Source organism: Pogoniulus pusillus, chromosome 29 (genome assembly GCF_015220805.1).
Source record: "Pogoniulus pusillus isolate bPogPus1 chromosome 29, bPogPus1.pri, whole genome shotgun sequence".
Taxonomy (NCBI): Eukaryota; Metazoa; Chordata; class Aves; order Piciformes; family Lybiidae; genus Pogoniulus; species Pogoniulus pusillus.
In genome coordinates this window covers 10,806,573-10,827,910 of record NC_087292.1, presented here as the reverse complement: position 1 = coordinate 10,827,910, position 21,338 = coordinate 10,806,573, and the positions used below count along the sequence as shown (strand labels likewise).

The 21,338-nt window shown below is 43.6% G+C and overlaps 2 protein-coding genes across 3 annotated transcripts; one reads left to right on the top strand and one right to left on the bottom strand.

Annotated features, from left to right (window-relative positions):
* Window positions 1-4,171: 4,171 nt before the first annotated feature.
* Window positions 4,172-14,371, bottom strand: CSTF1 (cleavage stimulation factor subunit 1). 2 transcript variants are annotated; one of them, XM_064167523.1, is made up of 8 exons: window positions 13,988-14,371; window positions 13,270-13,886; window positions 12,450-12,620; window positions 11,509-11,704; window positions 9,908-10,185; window positions 8,918-9,115; window positions 7,972-8,362; window positions 4,172-6,648 (listed from the first exon to the last, which is right to left on the bottom strand). In XM_064167523.1, the coding sequence occupies exons 2-8, from the start codon at window positions 13,387-13,389 to the stop codon at window positions 6,389-6,391; spliced, it is 1,614 nt and encodes a 537-aa protein (XP_064023593.1). In that variant the 5' UTR covers window positions 13,390-13,886; window positions 13,988-14,371; the 3' UTR covers window positions 4,172-6,388. The 2 variants fall into 2 exon arrangements, with proteins under 2 accessions (XP_064023593.1, XP_064023592.1); XM_064167522.1 differs by having other exon boundaries at window positions 14,147-14,371.
* Window positions 14,372-14,570: 199 nt separating this feature from the next.
* Window positions 14,571-21,201, top strand: AURKA (aurora kinase A). Its single transcript, XM_064167431.1, has 9 exons — window positions 14,571-14,667; window positions 14,946-15,033; window positions 16,133-16,412; window positions 16,948-17,026; window positions 17,728-17,919; window positions 18,580-18,718; window positions 19,078-19,226; window positions 19,781-19,955; window positions 20,514-21,201. Exons 2-9 carry the CDS (start codon window positions 14,980-14,982, stop codon window positions 20,703-20,705), a joined length of 1,260 nt encoding a protein of 419 aa, XP_064023501.1. The 5' UTR covers window positions 14,571-14,667; window positions 14,946-14,979; the 3' UTR covers window positions 20,706-21,201.
* The last annotated feature ends 137 nt before the right edge of the window (window positions 21,202-21,338 follow it).

The following is a 21,338-nucleotide window of genomic DNA, read 5'->3' as shown; positions in this document are numbered from 1 at the left end:
AAACTAAGGTGACTTTAGGAAAGGAGAGGAAAGGTGCATATGTAAGTGCTTACTTAATTGTTCATAGTTTGTTCTTTTGATCACTCAAATCGATGATCAGAAAGTTGTGCTATCTGGCAATAAATTAAATGAGGTGAAAATTCAATGTCTCAAGACTGTTTTGCCATGACAGAACCAAAGTTTTCACTGTAAGGTTTGCCCAGGAAAGCTGAGCATAGAGTCTACTTCCACCTGACTGCATCCCTGAGAATAGCCCTGAATTTCCTGTCTGAGGCCCAGGAAAATGGAGACTTCACCATCTCTCCAGTGTTTCACCTTGGCTGTTTAAGCAACTCCTTGCTCAGTGTACTAGCTCTGGCAAATCCTGTTGTGAAACGAGTGTTTGCTCCCAGGCATTGGAGAAGGAGACAGAAGGAGACTGGGAGACATCAGGCGCCTGGAGCCATGGGGGAGGTGCATACATCCCCAGGTGAAGAGGAGTTCACAAGAACATATCTCACATGGCTCTTCACATAATTCTTTTGTGGACAAGGTGATAAAATCGGAGCTGGGCACTTGGGAGGGAGAGACAAACTTCAGATCAACTTAATGAGGGTTTTAAAAAAACACTCCTATTTTTCCTTTGGCAAGAGCACAGCAAATGTTTTCAAACAGAAGGCGAACTGTTTCCCAAGCACAGCCTGCCCATGCTCACTGTGCTTTCAATTACACCATGAGGTGCAATGCTTCCTGTGCAGACTGTGTTGCAGGTGCATATGCAACCAGAAAGCAGCAGCATCGTCATTCGTTTGGCTCTGCTCACATGCTGCATTCATTTCCAGAAATGCTTCTCCTGGTGAAGATGGCATATTTGAGGCTCAATGATGAGTGGACAAGATTCACCTGTCACAGTAAAGCCACTGCTGGTTGGCACATGAAGTCCAGTAGAAAAACCACATCCTGGGTATTTTCATATTAATCAAAATAAGTAACACTGCCAGGGTAGTAGCCAACTTATAAACCCTTCATAAACTATATGAGAGAAATAAATTGGACTTTCTCAGTTGTTACTCTGCTGAATGTGACTGAGTGTGTCAAAAGGTCTCACAGCAGAACAAGAGATCAGCTTGCTAGCATTACATTTCTTTAGCCCATGGCAATCCATTTAAGAAAACTGGCAATATCATACCTAGAAACTCTCTTCTCTGTGCAGGAATAGGAAATGTCCTGCCTCAGTTTCTGATGAGTTACCATGAAAAATAGTCTCCCTACCTACATGACTCTCTGTAAAATTTTGAGTGCAAAAAACCTGACTTACTGAGTTAATACTACACTTCGTCCTCCCCAATATTTTGTATCAAATTTCCAGGAGGCAGTTTATTTACAGCAAACACACAGATCATAATCCAGGATAAAAAGAATGGTGTCATTACACAGTTTGTTAGACTTGCAGACAGTACGACAGTCAAGGCAGACTTTGACTGAAGACTTCAGCATTCTCTCACCCTTATAGCTGCAGCAGGGTATTGTATCTATGTATATATATATGTATATAATTAGGGTATATAATTATACCAAATGCAATGTAACCACACAAATAAATGTAAAAGCCCTATAAACTTTTCCCAGACGTTAAAAAAAGCCCACCCCAAATATAGTGGTTCAAACCCTCTTTGCTTTGGTGTGTAAAGTAGGCAAACATCTGTCAGGTAACCTGGGCAGCCACTGAAAGTCTCTGGTAGATAACCACATCTCTAATATTTGCAGGGTGGCAGTAGGACAGGTGAGAAATTTGAATTATGCATTCATTATTTCACAAATGTGTCTATTCATAGGTGTTTGCTATGGGAAATCCTGCTGCAGAGTCCTTCTCAAGAAGACATTTCTTCCAGTGAATGGCTTTGTCACAATGAAAAGCACAGTGAGACTTTAGTGCATGAGCAGCAACTATTTGCAGCAGCATCAAATATCATGATGAATTCGAACATCAAACTCTATTCTAGGACTCCTTTTTCCTTGTCTGTATGTTGTGCTAAAAGCTGAAAGAGACATACCTTTGCATTTCTGTTGATTCTTCTGGTTTTGTCCATTGTTGTCATTCTCCAGCAGTGTCACTTTGAGCAGTACAGATGATTACAGAGGGTGAAGAGTCTTCAGCTTTGAAGAGTGACTTGAACTATGTCTCAAGACAACGTATCTGACAGCTGTACTCCTAAAGGCATTTAGGAATTTTCAGGTAAGATGCTAATGAAAATTTCTGTGCTGCCAAGTAAGACTGAAAAGAACAGAAGGTAAACCAGAAAAACCTAAAACAAGTCTAAAAATGAGCAAGAGTCCGTCGGCAAGTGGAATTTTCCTTGATCTCTCTGTCACCAGCTTGTTGCAATTAACCGCAGTCAGAGGTCTCGCCCTCTGTTTTGCTACACATTCTGTGTTTCCTCTTTCAGAGATGTCATGAACCCAAGAAGGGTGCTGCCACAAGGGGCTGCACAAGACTTGATAGAACTTAGACTGCCCCAATCAGATCAATTCAGGATTGTGAAGCCAACATTTTTCATGCCTTTCAAAGCTGGTTTAATGCTTAAGGCATCAGTATTCATTTTCTTGTTATGAAGGGGTTTTATAAAAACCTGATGTACTACCATCCATACCTGGGGTGAAAAGCTCCTCCTGACTTACACAAGTAGACCAGGAAATGTGAGAGCTCCAGCTCCCATCCTGCTATGTCCTGCTCAGCAAGTGTAGCATTTGTGCCACAGCATGTTTGAAGGGTCCCTTGCAGCCACGCAGAGAACTTCCAAACCTGAAATACAACTACTTTACTTCTCCTTTATTGCACTTCATTTTTTCCTGGATTTCAGTCTCACAGGACAGCACTGGTGCAAAGACAACCTCTATGTCCAGGAATGAGAACTACTGATCTCAGACCAGAACTCCATCTTAGCCAGAAAATCTGAAATCTGTTTCAGTGGGTGGCAAACAAGTTAAATTCCATAAACAGCTTTTCTGAGCTATGGGCCCGTTACTGGCTGCCAGATCAGCATGCCAAGGAATGCTGAAGACTAAAAGACACAAACCCATAATTATGATTTGTTTCCAAAGTTGCCTTGCTTTCATGTCAGCATGTCTCCTCAGCCATTATACATGGCTAGCTATGTCATCACCATGCCACATTTCCATCATAGTGTCTTCTGAGAAGAGGCAAGAGAAGGTTACATGTTGGATGGATACAACAGACCTTCAAGATTGGTGCTGGAGGTGTTCTTGAGATGAGAAAGACTGAGCAGAACAGCTTACTCCCAAGAGCTACAACTGAAAAACTTGTGAAGGGCAAGTGGCTGCACTGGAATTTTTATGAATCAAGTACCTTCCAGGTGTGAAGATTCTCTGACTGCAGTAGTAATAGGCATGATCACGTGGAACACATCTAAGATGCTTCCAGACTTGCACAATGAAAAGATCTGTTTCCCTTCAGCTAAATGTAGATCTAAGGGGGTGACCATGTGTATATGTAACCTTGTTCTTCACAGCGCAGCTATAGCTCCTATTTTCTCCACGTGTGCTTGCTCTCAGTGCTGTATAGCAGCCATGGCTCTTCTCATTCTCATCCCACACATCAACCACCTTCATCTACCAGACTACCACTGGGATGGTGCAGGGCTATGAGGAGAGGCTGAGGGACCTGGGGCTTTTTAGTCTGGACAAAAGAATACTTAGAGGGGATTTGATAAATGTTTGTAAGTATCTGAAGGCTGCCAGGAGGGGGGGGACAGGCTCTGCTCACTTGCTCCCTGTGATAGGACAAAGAGCAATGGGTGTAAATTGCAGCAAAAGAGTTTCCGCCTCAACACAAGGGGAACTTCTTTACTGTAAGGGTCACAAAGCACTGGAACAGGCTGCCCATGGAGGTCGTGGAGTCTCCTTCTATGGAGACTTTCAAAGCCTGCCTGGATGTGTTTCTCTGTGATCTGTGTTAGGTAAGTATTGTCCTGCTCCAGCAGGGGGGTTGGACTCGATGATCTCTTTGGGTCCCTTCCAACCCCTAACATCCTATGATCCTATTTAACTATGGGGTTTACCTAAATAGTATTTCAGTTTCTTCCAGCCCTTGCTTCTTAAACACAACCCCTCCCAAACTTCTAGCCTCAAGCAAGACAATACACAATATGAAAGAAAGGTGGCAATGCCAGGATTTTTTTAACAGAATTAAAGTCTGCAGGTTTTATTCTGCAAGTTAAAGAACAGAATTAAGGAACCTTGAAGTGAACGCTACCATGATGCTAACATAGTAACCATGTCAGTGATTTAATGTGTGTCTTTCTACCCTGAATCTGGGGCTAAAATACAGCAGTTCTATCACCTGATCACCCCTCCTCAGGAGATAAGGGAGATCAGAAAAAGAGAACCTAATCAAGAGCAGAAGCCCCTCATCCTCTACAAACTTCCTCTTTATACTGACTGCTAGTCCAGGATACACTTGTAGCAAACTCAGGTCGTCTGCCCTGGCTGATTGCAAGCTGCTACTGGCCTGCAGTTCCAGGGCTGGCCTATGGTTTTGTCCCAGCAAAACCAAGATGGTATGAAAATGAAGGTTCAAAAGTAAGGCTCCAAAGACTAGCTTAACTCAACTGCCACTGCTATCAATTTAGCAAGCTGGCTGTACTAGGAGGTTGCTCTTGCAAAGCAAGTACAGCCTGCATTAATAACTGGGTATCAGGACCTCTCTTTTACCTCCCACCAAGCTGTAGTTCTCCCTGTTGGTCCACAAAAAAAGCTACCACAACTGCCATCCCATAGCTCCCCTATTTCCAACGTTTTAGAAATTGGAAGGAAAGCAGAGGAGGAGCAAAGAGGATTGCTAAGCCCAAGAACCATTTCATATGGAAGTAGCTTTTAAGACAAAATTAAATTTCATTCTTTACCTCTTTAAAAAAAAACACCAACCAGAAGCCCCCATTCTGTACTGTAAATCTATAGTTACTCAATTCAGATGCAACAAATTCATCATCTTTAACGTGTCCTCAAAGAAGCTGCCTACCACAATTCTTTTTCTAGAGAGAACAGAAAACAAATACATTTCCCTCTTTATATATTAAAACAACTTTTAAAAAGGTAAGCTTTATTTAAATACAGACCAATCCTGTACCCTCATCAGCCCTTAACAAGACACTTGATCAGCAGTAACTGAAAGTTAATCCAGCTGTAAGAACACTCTTACATTTAAAAATCCTCCTGAAAGCCAGTGCTTAACTTTCCACTAAAGGAAGCCTCCCAAATGAGCAGCCCAAGAGCACTGTGCAAGGACAACTGAATGAACACATTTAAAACTACCTGTGAAAATAAGGAGTGAATTTTCAAGCTTACAGAAGGTTTAAGCACTTTTGCTGAATAGGATGAAGTCTGGGGAACTTGGACTTTTAGAGATGACAGAAAAAACAGTCTGGGGTTTGAGTAATTAAAAAAAAGAAAATAATTCAAGTGCTGTGTAACAGACACAGGATGGAAACTTCTCAAGGAAACGAAGCAGTGACATTTCTGAGGTACATATAATACCAAATCACTATGCACAAGTTTCCTTCTTTGATAGTAAAACTCTATCACACAGCTATTCCCATTTTCATGTGCTCCAGCACTGTCACATTTTATAGGTGGATGTGGATGTTCCTTGACAATACTATGAATTTACTTTGAGGTTCCATGTAAGATAAATTCAGAAGATGATGAGATTTCAAGTTTGAGCTTTAATACCAGAGCATAATTCTTGAATTTGTGTAAACAATTTAAAATCCTGTTTCAAATCCTTGTGGCACAAGATGCTCAGAAGTTTAAGTCCACTTGGCCAACCAAAAAAAAAAAACCCCAAAAAAACAAAATAAAAAATACCACCCCCCACAAGACCAAAAGATACAAAACAGAGCTTTACAAAGAATGAATCAGAACCGAAGGCAGCTTAAGGCTTTGTTAAAATACTTGCCAAGTTCTGCTGTTACTTGTGTAATCCATTCTTTAAACAGACTTCAGTGGGATTGCACAGATACAATGCAGAGCAAAACTGGCTCATACTGCCCAGTTTGAGCAAGATACAGTCACATTATCTTTCACAGGATTTAGAAAGGCAGGAGAACAAGTTTAACCCTTCCTGCAAGGATCACTCCATTCTCGCCCCCAAACCTTCCCCCATGCTCCTCAAGTACAGTAAGAGATGACATACAAAAAATAATGCCACACACACTAATAAAAATAATTAGTGTGGGGCAAAACTAAGTCTCAGCATTTTGATATCTTCCTGCCACATTTGACAGAATTAAAACAAGACAGAGCACGGCATTCATCTAGGCATCTGTTGGCAGTACAATCAATACAACACAATAGCATGGATCTGAATAATCAGTGTTATATAAAGCTGTCCTTAGTCTGTCGTTGACCTTCTATACCAAAACCTAGCCCTATAGTCATCACTGCAGGTCATGAAGCCAGGGTTGGTAGGGGAGTGAACAATGCAACGGACAATGCTGTTGTGCCCAAGAGAAAGAAGATTTCTCCGTTCAGCAGTTCTTGAATCCCAGCAGCAAAGACTTATGGTCCTTTCATCTGGAAGCAGCACATAATCTTCTGTGTGGTTGAAGACAGCTTGTGTCCTGTGTACTTGTCGTCCACTCAAACCAGCTCCTAAAAATAGGCAGCAAAATATTAACCCAAATAGGATCAGTTTTAGGAAGTTTTCAAAAGCTTAAGAATAGATCTCACAGAAATATCAGTTTCTACAGCCTACCAAGGAGCCTTATTCTCAGCTCCACATATGACAGGTGAATCAATACTGAATATTCTTTTGTAGCTGCATACATGGTGTAGTCTACAATTTCTTCAAGAACAGAAAGATTGACTAGACCAGCTCATCAGTCAAGTTCAGCCACTCACTATGACTGCAATCACTGAACTTTAAGAGCATTTTTGACTTAAGTTTTCACGTGAGGCTTACAGCTGTAACTGCAGCACACGCACCTGCATCCTACCCCATGCTCTGCACAAGTTTGTGGGTGATGCTGCACCCTGCTGGTGGACAGCAGTACAGAGCTCCCGTACAAAAAGGGACCACACATCCCGAAGCTAAGATGCAACACTGACATTCTCTCCTCTTTTATGCTGTGCTTCCTAATGCTGAAAGGCATTACCGCTTAACCCCAAAGCTCTCCCCATCACATAGCTGAGATCACATGCAAAGCTTCTACATCCTGCAACAGTTTTTAAGTCCTGCTGAAATCAAAGATCGTTGTCAGCAGGCCCTGAACATGATTGCTTGGCACAACTGCATCCTTCAACAGAAAAAAAAAAAAAAAAAAAAAATCAAACCGTAGCCATTTCTCAGAATATTGCCATGGCTTTACCAGAGCCACCTTCAACACAAAAGCCCAATGGTTAAAATAACTGCCCCAAAGTAGGTTCGGCTTCTACTTTGGGGTGGGCTTCTGCAGGAAAGTGGCCAGAAATGGATTAGGTGTTAGTTCTGACCCTTCCGGTTTAAACTGTGCCCCTAACCTAGCAACAGATAGGAAAAAAAAGACATAAACTCAGTGCAAACAGTAGTAAGCAAAGCAATGATATTGTTTGAATAATCACCATTTCTTAAACACACTGTAGAGAAAAAAAAAACCAACATCCCTGTGCATAAATATTCTGGCCCTCAAGGCAGGGTTCTTTTTCACTTTTCCCTCATCTAGTGACAGCTTCCCTCCAAAGCAATAGAGTAATGCTGTCAGAAAGTCTCCAAGAATCTCTTCAGACTAAACATGCTTACACTGACTGACACCAGAGTCATACCTTCTCTTCTGGATTTAGTCTATGTTAAGGGCTCTTAAAAATCTGAGGCAATTTACCCTCAAAGCAGCAGTGTCCTACTGCCTTCAAAGAATAGTTCTTCTGACAGTATTACCACCCCTGCTGTGGGGCAGTACCCGAGAAAAAAAGGTACTCAGAAGGTCACCTGCCACATACCTGTGTATTTGACCAGTGTTCGACCAGTGGATATCTCCCATAGTTTAGCTACAGAGTCTTTTCCACTTGACAAGATATACTTTGAATTTTTGGAAAAAATAGCAGAACAGACTTCAGCTCCATCGTGTGCCTTCTCAAAAGTAGTGATACAGCGGTTTGAAACACCGTCCCACAGTTTGATGCATCCATCCTTACTTCCTGTCACATACATGTTTGCACTTGCATTGTAATTTACTGAACATATAGCATCAGTGTGCTGATCTTGAGGATTGCAAGACACAAAACACTGGAAAGTATTGATATCATAGAGTCGTAAAGTAGGGTGCTGGGTACCAACAAGTATGAAATCTCCAGAAGGGTGAAAAGAAATTGAGCGCAACATCTCTGCTTCCTGTTTGATCAAAAATACATAATTGGTGTAAGAAAGAAAAAAAATATGAAATGGAACTGTCAATTCTGGCAGCATTAAGTTCTGAAGAACTAGCTAAATTATCAGCACAATGCATACTGCTTTTCAAACCAGAAAATGCTTCCTATAGGACTCAAATGCAGGCTACCTTTAAATCTATCAGTTTTTGTCCTGAAGCAGCCTGCAGAGTATCACACAAAAGCGACAGGAGGCTGCCACCAGTCACACACCCCAAAGATGACCACCAAGTCATGCCAAACTCTCCTCCAAAACAAAGATAACCTAACTGACCTCGAAGTTACCTATACCAGATTTTTGATCTAGCTTAATAAAAAGCTGACAGTCACTGGATTTAAATAATATAAGTATCACTGTGCACAAACTCTTAACATGCAATTACCACAATGTCTGAGAGTTTTGTAGCTGCACGCACCTACACACCTGATCACTTATTAACTCAGACACAGTTCAGCTCACCAATACCTCAGTACTTATACATTCAAACTTTGGTTGCTCTGAACTAGTATTGTATCTAACCTGGATGTATTTGAAGGCTCTTTTGGCAGAAGGCTTAGAATAATCAAACAATTTAAGTGTGTAGTCCCTTGAACCAGATGCTAGGATCTGTTCTGTTGGATGAAAAGCTAAACAGGTAACCTCATCCACATGATCATACAGAGTCCGTATAACAGGGTGATTTTCCATGTTTTGCTGTGCTGTCTCATTCATCATGACCTATAAAGAACATTCAACAAGTTAGTGTTAGGAACCAGAGCATGCTTTTGACAGCAGATGTAGGGTTCATGCTTGCTGTGGTGGCCAAACAAACAACAGCTACCCTTCTGCCACACAACTAGGCACATAACCACGATTATCTTAATTATTTGAAGGCCCACTATATACTGTTATCAGGTAAGACCCCTGTATCTTACAAGAGTCAGTTGACTTGCTCAAGAACAAACTAGTTTCAGCAGCAGACAACTTGTGCAAGAAAATATACCACCCTCCTAACCAGCACAAATCAAAATACTGAATTGCTGTAAGAATTAGGAGAAGCTGCATCAACTGGGAATACTGCTACTTGTCATGCAGGATGCTGCTGAGAATTTGGTACGTGCTGTGCAAAAAACCCACTTTTCAACTGATAACTGTATTGGAATTATGAAGCAAAAAATGAAGCAAATAAATACACTTCTGAAATTCAGCCACTGGAGGCTGTCCAGGCCAAAAATGTGAGTGGGTTCAAAAATGAACTGTGTTCATACACTACTGCAATTACCATCAACTATCAGAGGCAATTTCTGGCTCACTTTGGTAGACTGATGCCAGAAGTTACACAGGTATACTTGCCCTGTTTCTTCTTCCTTTTCTTCAAAGGTACTTTATGAGCCGCTGTTGGAGCAGGAAACACGGCGAGACAGATACTTAGTCCAACCCACTGAGCCAGCCAGAAGGCACAGACATGGCATGAAAACAGACAGCACCTCAAGAATTCACAAAGTGGTTACGATTCAAGTCATATTTTACCTCAATAGGCATAGCACTTTTGGCCAACATTCTCTCTGTATCAAGTATTTTTATTGAGGCATCAGCGGATCCTGTAGCTATTAACTGTCCGTCTCGGCTGTACGTAGCTACACGACACGGTCCTTTATGAGATGTGACATAACAAGTCTCATATTCAGAAGCCTCAGGAGACATGGTCTGTACATCTGCATCGAATTCCAAGTCAATTCCTGTGCCTGGAGCTACCGTATCTGACCGTCCAATTGCATATTGAACAGCACTGTCATCGTTCTCCATTCCTGAAAAGAGAGAAGTTGATGTACTTAAGGTTTATCAGCTTAGATAGACAGGCTGTGGCCAGATCTATGCTACAGATTTCTGTGACAGCCATGAGTTGGGTTTCAAGAGAGGCAGCCCCTGCTGCACAGAACTAAGTTAGCAGAGCAGATGTAGTTACACAGCAGTACTTCTTGTGAGAAGTGAGAGATACTTTAGCTACAGCAGAGCACAGCTCTTGAAATGCACTGGAAATACAAACAGAAAATACTGTAGTGTTAAGTACTGATAAATGCACTGACAATCAGTTACTGAAGCCACTGACAGGCCTCTAATCAGCCTTTCACAGCGGGAGAAACAAGTTCTTACGCTATTACATGAGATTTAATGTGAAAAATGGAGGCATTTACCGATTCATTTTCTTGCTGTTTTATTGAAGGGAACAAAAAAAGCCCTCCTCCACAAACAACTATAACAGCATTGCCAAGGAATATTTTTACTCCTCTTCACACCCACTCTACAGATTTTTATTTTAAATATTTTTTTAGTGTTTCCAGGATCCATCTACAGAACAAAGATAATTCAGCACTGGAGAGGTAACAGGGCAGACAAGATTTTCAGCTGTGCCCAGCTGTGATCATCAAATGCAATAGAAATTTTTTTCTTGCTTTCATCTACCAATTGCAAGTCTGACATCCTTATTTCACATATTTATACTCTTGGAACTCAACTAGTTTAGGCAGCAGAACCAGTTCAGCTACAATATGGAAAAGACACGATGGTATAGCTTCCATCAGCTTGTTTCAATAGCAGCTTAGGTATTTTGGCTGCATACTGTGGCATAGCTGTTCCCTCAGAGAAAAATGCAGAGAGGACAGGCAATACCTTTGCTGAGACCCCTGACTGTGAAGCTTATTTTTTGAGACTGATATATAAAGGCTAGCATGACTGCCAACAGAAAGGCTTGCTCCCTGTCCAACACCGTCAGGAAGCATCGTACAGAACGTATCTCTGAAGCTGGCAGAGAACTGCATGGGTCAATTTTCTATTATGCCTGTGGAGTCAGTGATCTCACTTACTGGGGCATATTTTTAGAAGGCTGCCAGCCATGCAGCATCCTGGACAGATATTCTTACATGCTGCAGAAACCCAAACAGATGCATTTTGACAATACTCAATACTGATGGATGAAACAGAGCTAGAATGCCCTTCAAAGGTTGTATCTAACTACAGAGTCTTATGCTATTACTAGACAGAACATTTGCATAAAACATGCCTAATCTATTAATTCAAAAGGATTTAAGACCAAGATTGAAGAACTGGAGTTTTGTGTTATTTCCGCTTACCTAACTTAATTAGGTGCAGCAGTTGTTCAGATGGTGCACAGACTGATTGTGGTTTTATCTCATTTATCAAGCCATTAGCAATATTTATATATCCATCATATAGCAGCTGACTAATTATCAGTTTATAAAGTTGCTGGCGATCTTTCAAACTGACTTTTGTTCTATACATTGTGAGCAAGGAATGCCTTGGAGGGGCCTGAAACAAATAAAGAAGAAAAATCACATACAAGAGAGTTGCATGAAACAACCACGATCTTAAAACATAGCCCATCATGCTGAATTTCAGTGCAAATACCAAATACTGCCATATTTTAGGTAAGAATCAGACACAGAAATGAAAGAGGAAAAAAACAGCAACCAACAACCAAAAAAAACCAAACCACCTGTTGCATTTGTTTGCTGTAGAAATTACAGTTTTGGCAATGAGCAGAACATGAACTGCATTAAGGAGCAATAGAGAAGGCAGAAATAATGCGGCATTAGTTAGCAAAATGATTCTGTCAGTATCCGTCCCTCAGCCTCGCTAGCACCGGCGGAGCTGGGCACTAGGGAGGAAATCAAGGTAAAACATGAGGGAAGTCAAACGGCCTCACATAGCTGCAGCCCGCTCCCTCCCGTCCATTCCGGGAGACCGCATCCTCCCCGTGCCTCCTCCCCATCGGCCAGGAGATGCTGGGCACCCGCCTTACAGCTCCTCTCAACCCCAGTCTGCAAGACCTATAACCAGGTCCGGGGACCAATAACCGGGCTGGGAGGGGGCGTGGGGGAAAGGGTCTGAATGAGGGCGGAGAGTGCTTAGCAAGAGCACGGCGATCACAGAAACCGTGCTTCGAACGCCTGGAGGGGGCGGGCAGCTTCGGGCGGGCGCAGCGGAAGGCGAGTCCAGGCCCAGACAGTTGAGCCGAAAGTGAGAGACAGCTCGGAGCAGCCCCGGTACCTACCGACCCTTCCTTCTGCCTCCCTCGCTCTCCCCCTAAAATGGCGACCGGAGCCCTGAGCGCATCGATTGGCGGCGGCGGCAGGGGAGGAGGCGGCGGCGGCGGCCGGGACCGAAGAATGCTCCTCCGCGAAGGCTGCTGCATCGAGCGCCCGCAGATCGATTGGAGGCGACTCTTGAGGGAGAGAATTGCATCATCACACGGCCGTGACACCCCGTGCGCGCCCGGGCGCTGCCAGGACCCGGCGCGTCACGTGACCGGTGACGCCACGAGGCAGCCCCGAGCTGTGGGGAGGGGCAGGGCTAGAGCTGGACCGGGCCGGGTCGAACCGAACCGAGCCCGGCCCGGGGGGAGCCGGAAGGCACGGCGACCTGCCGCGGCGTCCGAAAGCCCCATTCGCCCTTCCTCCTTCCGCTAAGTTCAGCGTCGGGGCCTTGGTCCTGGCCAGCAGAGCCGCGCTTAGAGTAGGATGGTGGCGCCAGGCCCCAATGGCTGACTTGCCCGGGGAGCTGCGGAGAGCCGACAGCCAACAATCGGGTGGCAGACGGCAGGAGGCAGGGGACCGGGCGTCTTTTCTGTCCAATTAGCAACGCTCTGAAACGCTGCTTCTGCTATGATACCGGGATCCCCAGACACTGGGACGTAAATGGGCAGTGAAATAACAAGCTGCCGGTGCTGCTGCTCAGCAGCGCAGGCCTCCATGCAGGTTTCAGACACCTGGACAACAGTCACAAGCACCTCACACTGCCAGACTACATGGGCTCCCACAGGCTAAGAGTCTGTCCCAAGGGCACACCACCCCTCTCCCAAAAATCCTACTCACGTCAGCCTCAAGAAACGGTAGTCGAAGTGGACGCGGGTCAAGCAGAGGGGATGCCATGCTACCCATGCCCCGTGGCAGCTGACGTCTATCACATGCGGCAGCAACACGACGACCTGACATCTTCTTTTTACCTATCCTGTACCACTTGTAAACACCAACACACACAATAGGGTCGCCTCCGCAGTTGTTTTCAGTGACAGTTAGAAGCTGCCTTCAATCACAGTTCTTCAAAGGCCTGAAGTACTGAATCTAGTTTCGGCTGCCGTTTATCAGTCGGCAGCCAAGGTCCCCCTCACCGGTGTGAGCAGGACCACAAAGGCAGCTGGCAGTTGAGACAGCAGAGCAGCCTCACTTCCCTTGTTCACTGCTACTCACAAACTGTGCTCACTGATCGTCTGCTGCTAGCGCTGTCCTGCCGCTGCGCTCAGCGTCTCCTCAAACACCCGTGCGGTTTTGGAAGCTGACACGGGATGCAGGTCACTGCTGGTGGGACACGAGGGGTCCGTGAGCTCGTGAAGGTACCTCAGGGCAGGTGTCTCCCGGTGCGTTGTGTTGTGCCAAGGCAGGAGTCCCCTTCAGACTTGTCCTCAAGAGCTGACGGCACGTGGAGTGCTGCCCTGGGCCACACGTCCGGGTGAGAGTGAGGCAGAGGCCTGCTTCACTCCTCCGCCCGTCCTCCGACTCCTCGGGGTTGCGAGCTGCCACCCGAGGCACCTACCCCGCTAGCTGGACACAATGGCCCCCGGCCCCACTCGCACTCGGCTCCACGCGAGGTGGCAGCACCGCTTCTCCCTCAGCCCGGGTCGGGTCGGCGGGTGGGTGCGTGCGTGGAGGAGGAGTAGGAAGAGGCTGGTGCCTCGCAGGATGCAAGACTAACCTGAGGCCCTTCCCCCGCGGCGGCGGCACCCTCCGGAGCGCCAGTAGCTGTGAGGAACGGACGGTAGTTGTAGCGTTGCCACAGGTGGGTGGTCTCGGCGTACGCGACTTGCGTAACGGAAGACCCGGCCAGGCAGAGACTTCGCGGAGAAAAGTGTGTGAGCGGGGCGCCGATGCACGCAGTTGGAGTACGGAAGAAGCCACCGACGGAAAGGCGGTACGTAAAGTACGCCTGTAGCGCAAACACCGCCCTCTGGGCGGGAGGGTCCGACCTACCCGGATACGCAGCAGGCCGCCGTTGCGCATGCGCCCCGGATACTCACAGCAACAGGACTCGGCCTCGCAACGAGCCGAGCGCGGGGAGAGCCAATCGGCGGGCGGACTGGTTGAAAAGTAGCCAATCATCGTGCGCGAACTGCGGGAGACGGGCCAATGGCGAGGGGCGGTAGTTTAAAGGGTATTTAAGGGAGCGGTTTGAATTCAAACAGTCGCGGCGGCCGGAGGTGGCGGAGGAAGCTAGAGGTGAGGGTGAGCTGCACTGCGATGCCGCCCGCGGGTAGGGCTGCAGTGCCGGCACCATGCCTTAACGGAGGTGTCGGGATGGGCGAGATTGGCTTGGCTAGTGGGAGGCTGCGAGCGCTGGCTGGCCGTTATGGGGTAGGGATGTGAGGCGGCCGTGGGGCAGGCTAGGCCTGGGCACGCCTTAGGGCCTCCGTGAGTACCCAGGGCTTTGAAGTAAAAGATCTAAAAAGCAGCGTTTGCTGTGGAGCTAACCTGAACTCACTCTGTCTCCTCTGTAGGCTGAGCTATATGTAGCTCTTATACTCGGTCACTATGGACAAGAACACAAAACAGAACTATTCTGCGTACCCTAATCGTGTTATGAAAGTAAGTGACTTGGTAGGTTGGTGGATGTGTTTTTCTTGATCACACGAGCTATGGATTTCAGGCTGTGTGTGGCGACTATTAACTGTGCTAAATAGCAACAAAAAGGGGGGAGGGGAAGTGCCTTGAAACTGTATTTTCTGTGTGCGGGAGAAAATTGCCGATTTTGTCTTTCAATAACTTTGTCTTGGAGGAAAGGGTGCCCAAGGCTTACTATTCTTTAGTATTTGTATGCCACAGTTCGTTTGGGAGCTTCTCCTCTTATATTAAATATTAGATGCTTTAAGGAAAAAGCACTTGTGAGAGATCAATTAATTCAGAAGATGGATTCTAGAAGCAAGCACTCTGCTAATATTTCTGTTGATGTGCCATGCAACAGTACTCAAGATTATTCTGATTGCTTTTCCTAGAAACACAGACGCTTTCTCACTAGCTTGAGATCACAGGTCCTGCTAAGGTTCTGGAACAGAATCAGCAAAACTTATTGATCAAGCTGTCAATGTGTTATTTTCAGTTATAACTGGACCAGAAGATCAAATATGCAGGGGAAGAATTGTCACATAGGTGTCACTAGAGGGTGAGAAAATGTGAGAAGCTCATCGTTAGCATTTGAGCTTAACTGTAAGCAAAGTGGTCTAGAAAAAGTAAGGGTTTCTTAAGTACAAGCCTAAACTATCTTCCTTTATTGTAAGCAAAGGATTAAAAGTAGATAGCTGACCCTCGCCAAATAAACTTGCTTTGTTTTACTGAATTCCTCTTGCAGTGTAAGATATATTAAGATGAAAAGCATTAAAGGAAATAAGACTCTAAGCACTGTATGTTTTTACAGTAAGGATCTAATGTCTTAATGTATTTGGCTGATGGTCTTCAGATGTACCTGGGAAAGTTCTTTTCTTAGCTATAAGTAAGTATGCTGTTAGAAAATGGTGAATTCTTGTTTTCATCAATAGAAAATTGGAGGATGTTTTAGTTCATCAAACATAAGATTGGACTGCCTTAATACCTCCTGTTCATGTGCTCTGTATTTTTTTTCTCTACTGAATGAAGCCACAAAGGTCACAGTATGCTATTCTAAAATGAATGTATTTTTTTCTTTCTGAAGAGTTCTAATCCCATTGGGGATGGCCCAAAACGTGTCCCTGTGTCTCAGCATTCTGCCCAGAGCCGGATACTGGACGGTGGAGTTCAAGCCCAACGTGTTCTGTGTTCTTCAAACTTTGCACAGAGAGTTCCTGTGCAAGCACAAAAATCTGTGCTGTCAAACCAAAAACTGTCTAATGACCAGACAGCACAGCAGCCCCGACCAAAACCCATCCAAGCGACTGCTAGGCCTCAAGTTCTAAGCAAGAGCAATGAAAAACCTAAACAGGCTCCAGTACCTGGTAATTCTGAAGATGTGCACATGTGTTTATACAGTTGTGACACCTGTGATACTTCTATGAAGGCAGAGAGCAGTGCAACTGATACTGATGTGGGACAGTCCTATAGAGATATACTTAGTTATGACCTGAAACAGTAGCAGCACTTTCTTCAGCCTAGGTGTTGCTGCGTTGTCTTTATTGCTGAAATTATCTGTTTAGAGCCACCATGGGCACATAACTATTTCCAGATGCTTTTTAGTCAGCTGTGACTTAGTGTCATTTGCACTCTGCTAGTACTCATGTTACATGCAAGATTACTTGATTTTTGGTGAGGGAACCTTTATGTTTTATAAGAAAGCTTTTAAAATGACATTTTAATAGTACACACGAGTGAGATGCTGCTTTTAGTAAACTACACTAAGTTAAGTTGTCATTGAATGTATTCAAAGAACTGTTGCAGTTGCTCCACAGAGGTTAGATTTGCTCCTGTGTGTATTTTTTTTCTTTTGTTTCATGGGTCTGGTTCTCAAAGTTGGATCTTCTTCTCTATACATAGCAAAAACCTCTGAAGCAGAAAGCAGCTCTAAACAGAAAACTGAAGAGACTACTAAAACCAAAAATGAAGAGAATAAAAAGTAAGTTTTATGCCAAAATTGTTCTAATTGAGGCCCGTTGGATTAAATTTGTTTTTTAACTTCTAGGACTTTATGCTGCAATAAAGCTGCAGCTATGATGAAGGCTACTTGAACTCCTAGGTTGTAGAGACCAGTGGCTTTGCAGTTCAGAGACAACATGAAAATTTAGGAATGCTTAATTCAACCTGATGTTTTTTTTGGGGAACAAGGATTTCCTGTAATCTAAAGAAAACCTTTGGCTGAATGAATAATACCTCTTTCTGTGAGAGAGCACTGATAGCCACTGCTTCAATCAAGATGTATGCTGGAAAGGAAAGCCTCCTTTCCTTAGTACACACAAGAAACTGGAGTCTAGCAAAGGATGGAGCTAGATTTGTGGTGTGCCTACCTTACACAGTTCTAACATGCACTTATAATGCAGCACATTGAAGCAAGCCTGGCTTGGTATACACGGGCTTGATTTTTGTAGTAATATGGTTGATGTTAATATTTTAGTGTCAGCTGTAGGAGGGAAGAGACTAACTTTCAGAACACTCTTTGGATAAGTCTTAGTGCATATTTGATCATCTTGATGTTCTCTTAAAGACTAAAATTTAGTTCAGACCTCCAAGTATTGACTGAACAGGAACAGAAGTCATAAATCTGGGAGGAAAAGCCAACACAAGTATCTAGCTTCTATAACTTTCTTTTTTCTCTTGCAGAAGGCAATGGTCTCTTGATGATTTTGAAATTGGTCGTCCTCTGGGGAAAGGAAAATTTGGGAATGTGTACCTGGCACGTGAAAAGCAGAGTAAATTTATTCTTGCTCTGAAAGTGCTCTTTAAAACACAACTTGAGGAAGCTGGTGTTGAACATCAACTACGAAGAGAAGTTGAAATCCAGTCTCATCTTAGGTAAAATTTAGTGATTGGTTGCACATTTTGTGTTCAAATAAAGTAACCTTGGACTTGATCTCTAGAGGTCCTTTTCAACCTCTGCCATTCTGTGATAGCATACTCTGTTAGGGAAATGTTCCTTTTTAAAAACTGACAGTTTGAAATTGTTAGCTAAGATTTTTGCCTTTCTATGCCAAGATCTAACTTTGCCTTGCAGCAAAGGTATCAATCTTCTTGTTTACAAAAAACCCTTCTCTGCTACTTGTATTTATGTGGATAACTGCAATTTCAAGAGTCTCAGCTTGTTTCTGCTTCCTAGAAAATAAGCAAAACTTGCTGAAGAAATTAGCTTTTAAAGAAGGAGTTTAAACTTTTCAAGGCCCATGGGAATTGGCTCTTTAATGGTAATCTAATTTTCCAGCTGCTGTAGAAAAGTATGTTCAAGAAGATATGAATTAGTGAAGCTCTTGGCTAATTGTTTGTTAGTAGGGAGTCAAAGCTGGTGCTTTGATAAACACCATCTGTCTGCTGTGAAAGTGTTAATGGGTATGTTGTGAGCTGAAGAAATGCTTACAAAATGTTCAAGTTCCTGTGCTTGCCTTGAGGGTGGGGGGAGGCAGGAATTGGAAATTCTATGGGAAAATGCCTTGCTCAGAAGAGTTTTAAATATTTTTGCAGGCACCCCAACATTCTCAGATTATATGGCTACTTCCATGATGTTACAAGAGTCTACCTTATCCTAGAGTATGCACCTCGAGGAGAAGTCTTCAAAGAACTTCAGAAACTTAGCAAGTTTGATGAACAAAGAACTGCTACTGTAGGTTCTTGCTTCTTAGATCTTGCTTACTCTTCATATCTGAACTGTCAAACTACCTCTCAGATAAACTTCTGTGTTCTGTGAAACTGAGTCCTTGGATACCAATTTGCTTGTGCAGTTTTAACAAAGATTAATTTGGGCAGACAAAATATTGCACAACACTAATATGTGTTCAGCATTGTTATTAAAAGTGCTTGGTCACTCCAGGCACAGCTTCTATTGCCAGACTTCAAGCGTTTGAGTAACTGCTGTCACTTTAGTTTAAGTTTAAATTATGTCTAGGAAAGGATCTGCTCTAGCCAGGTAATCTGGAGTGATGATGTGTCAGTCCTTTAATGGTTTATTCTTTCTAAATACAGTACATGACAGAACTAGCAGATGCCCTATCATACTGCCATTCAAAGAGTGTGATTCACAGAGACATCAAGCCAGAAAACTTGCTGCTTGGCTCAAATGGAGAGTTAAAAATTGCTGACTTTGGATGGTCTGTGCATGCGCCATCTTCTAGGTGAGAATGCAATATAGACCCAATGTAGTGGAAATATTTTATTGTCATTCTTCCAGTTGTGGAATGAAGATAAATAGGAACTTCCTGAACACTGGGGGGTGGGGGGAAGAGAATCCTTGAACTGGGCCACTGCATCACAGAGGGAATGTTGTCTTTGTTTTCAACCTGCATAGGTGAAAACTTGCTGAACTTGAAGCAAGTGAAGAAGCTGGTTGTACTGCTGTAGAGTTAGTGATCCCTGAGGTGACAGAACAGTGCTTGTGTTCAAACATCTGAAGTATATTTTTAGTCTGATATTTCCTTCAGCTGATCAGAATTGCAGCTGACAGAGGAAGACTCTATTTGATCCAGCTAGCAGGATGGAACAAGGAAGGTTAAGACAGAATGCAGTGACTGAGGTGCTTACTGCTAGCATTTACTCTCTGGTAGTGTTGAATCTCCAGAGTAGACTGAACTGAGGAATAGATAATTGTCAGCGTTATCTTCTATCTGGCTCTGGAAATGATCTCATAATTGCCATAATTGGTAAATGATTAACTTGGACTTTTCTTCAGGAGAACAACTCTCTGTGGGACACTTGACTACTTACCTCCTGAAATGATTGAGGGAAGAACACATGATGAGAAGGTGGATATTTGGAGCCTGGGAGTTCTGTGCTATGAATTTCTTGTAGGGAAACCACCTTTTGAAGCAGAAACATACCAGGAAACCTACAGAGCTATTTCCAGGGTATGTGAATCCTGCTGCTTTTCAGTTCTGTTGTCTTATTGAAGTTTAACAAATGATCCCTTTGAAAAAGGCTGTGTATTTTAACTAGAACTAGATCCCTAGAAGTCTGTTTAGTCTTCCAGTAGAATAGCTTTAAGATGCCTTGTCTTGCTTCCTTGTGTCTACCCTATATCTGCCTTTGTATGGACTCTTCTCTTTCTCCTCTTTCATAAAGCAACTAATCTTTAATACATCTTTCCTTATTCATAAAATGAATATTCTGATATTCAAGGTGTTACTGAAAATATGTGAATTAGCTTTTACCACTGCATACTGTAGAGAAAGCTCCAGCAAATTAATCTGGCGTAAAATGGACTGGAAAAATGTCCTGTTTTAAATTCTACCAGCAATGAGCACCTGGTTTTCCTCAGGACTAGGATGAAATTACTTAATCTCATCTCAGCAGGCACAAAGTGCATTCCCTTTCTAGATGTACCTAGGAGACTAGAGTCCTTCTGTCTCATTGGTTTCTGCCAAAGCATTTTTGTGGTGTTTTCAGTATCCTTCCATTTTTCTTAGGTGGAATTCAGGTTTCCTCCATTTGTAACAGAAGGTGCAAGGGATCTAATTTCAAAGCTTCTGAAGCATAACCCATTCCATCGATTGCCCCTGAAGGATGTGCTGCTTCATCCCTGGATCACAGCAAACTCCACGAAGATGCCCAGCAGCAGAAAGAGTAACGTTGCTGCCCCATCTGGCACACAGTCTTAGCAGGGGTAACCTCATAGGATCAGTGTGTACTGTGACTACTGTAATGCTTACAATACAAAAAGCAGGTCTTGGAATCTAATGGCAATTGGAATGCAAATCTTAGGGCTGGACAGCATTTGAAACTCTAATTGCAGTGTAATATTTGACTTTCAGATGGAGGCTGTGGAAAACTTAATATACTTGAAATCCAGTTAGTTACATGTGGGCCAGGTTTGATATAAGTATTAAGATGTTCAAGGCTGTTACGATGTGGTCTGTCCTGGCAATGGTTCATTGTTCTAACACGAGGAAGTTGTCCTAGCTTATTGAACAGTGCAATATCCTGGAGATACCTGCCTCCTAATTTATTGGGCTGCTAAGGGTATCATAACTGTGGTGTAATCTGAAACTGAGTGAGGTGAACATGTGTCTCTAAGTGTCCTGAAAATGATGTGTACATTATTTGTCTCGTCTTAAATGTGAGTACCCAGCTTTTCAAATAAAGACTTGTTATATACTCCTGCTAGCATGGTTAAGTTCCTTATGGTATTAGCACTTCCTCTGTCTGTAACCACTTGTCATCTTCATCAGTGGAGCTTGACTCCTTGTCTATGATCACAAAATTTTACTTCCCACCTGTGTCAGAAGGAGCTG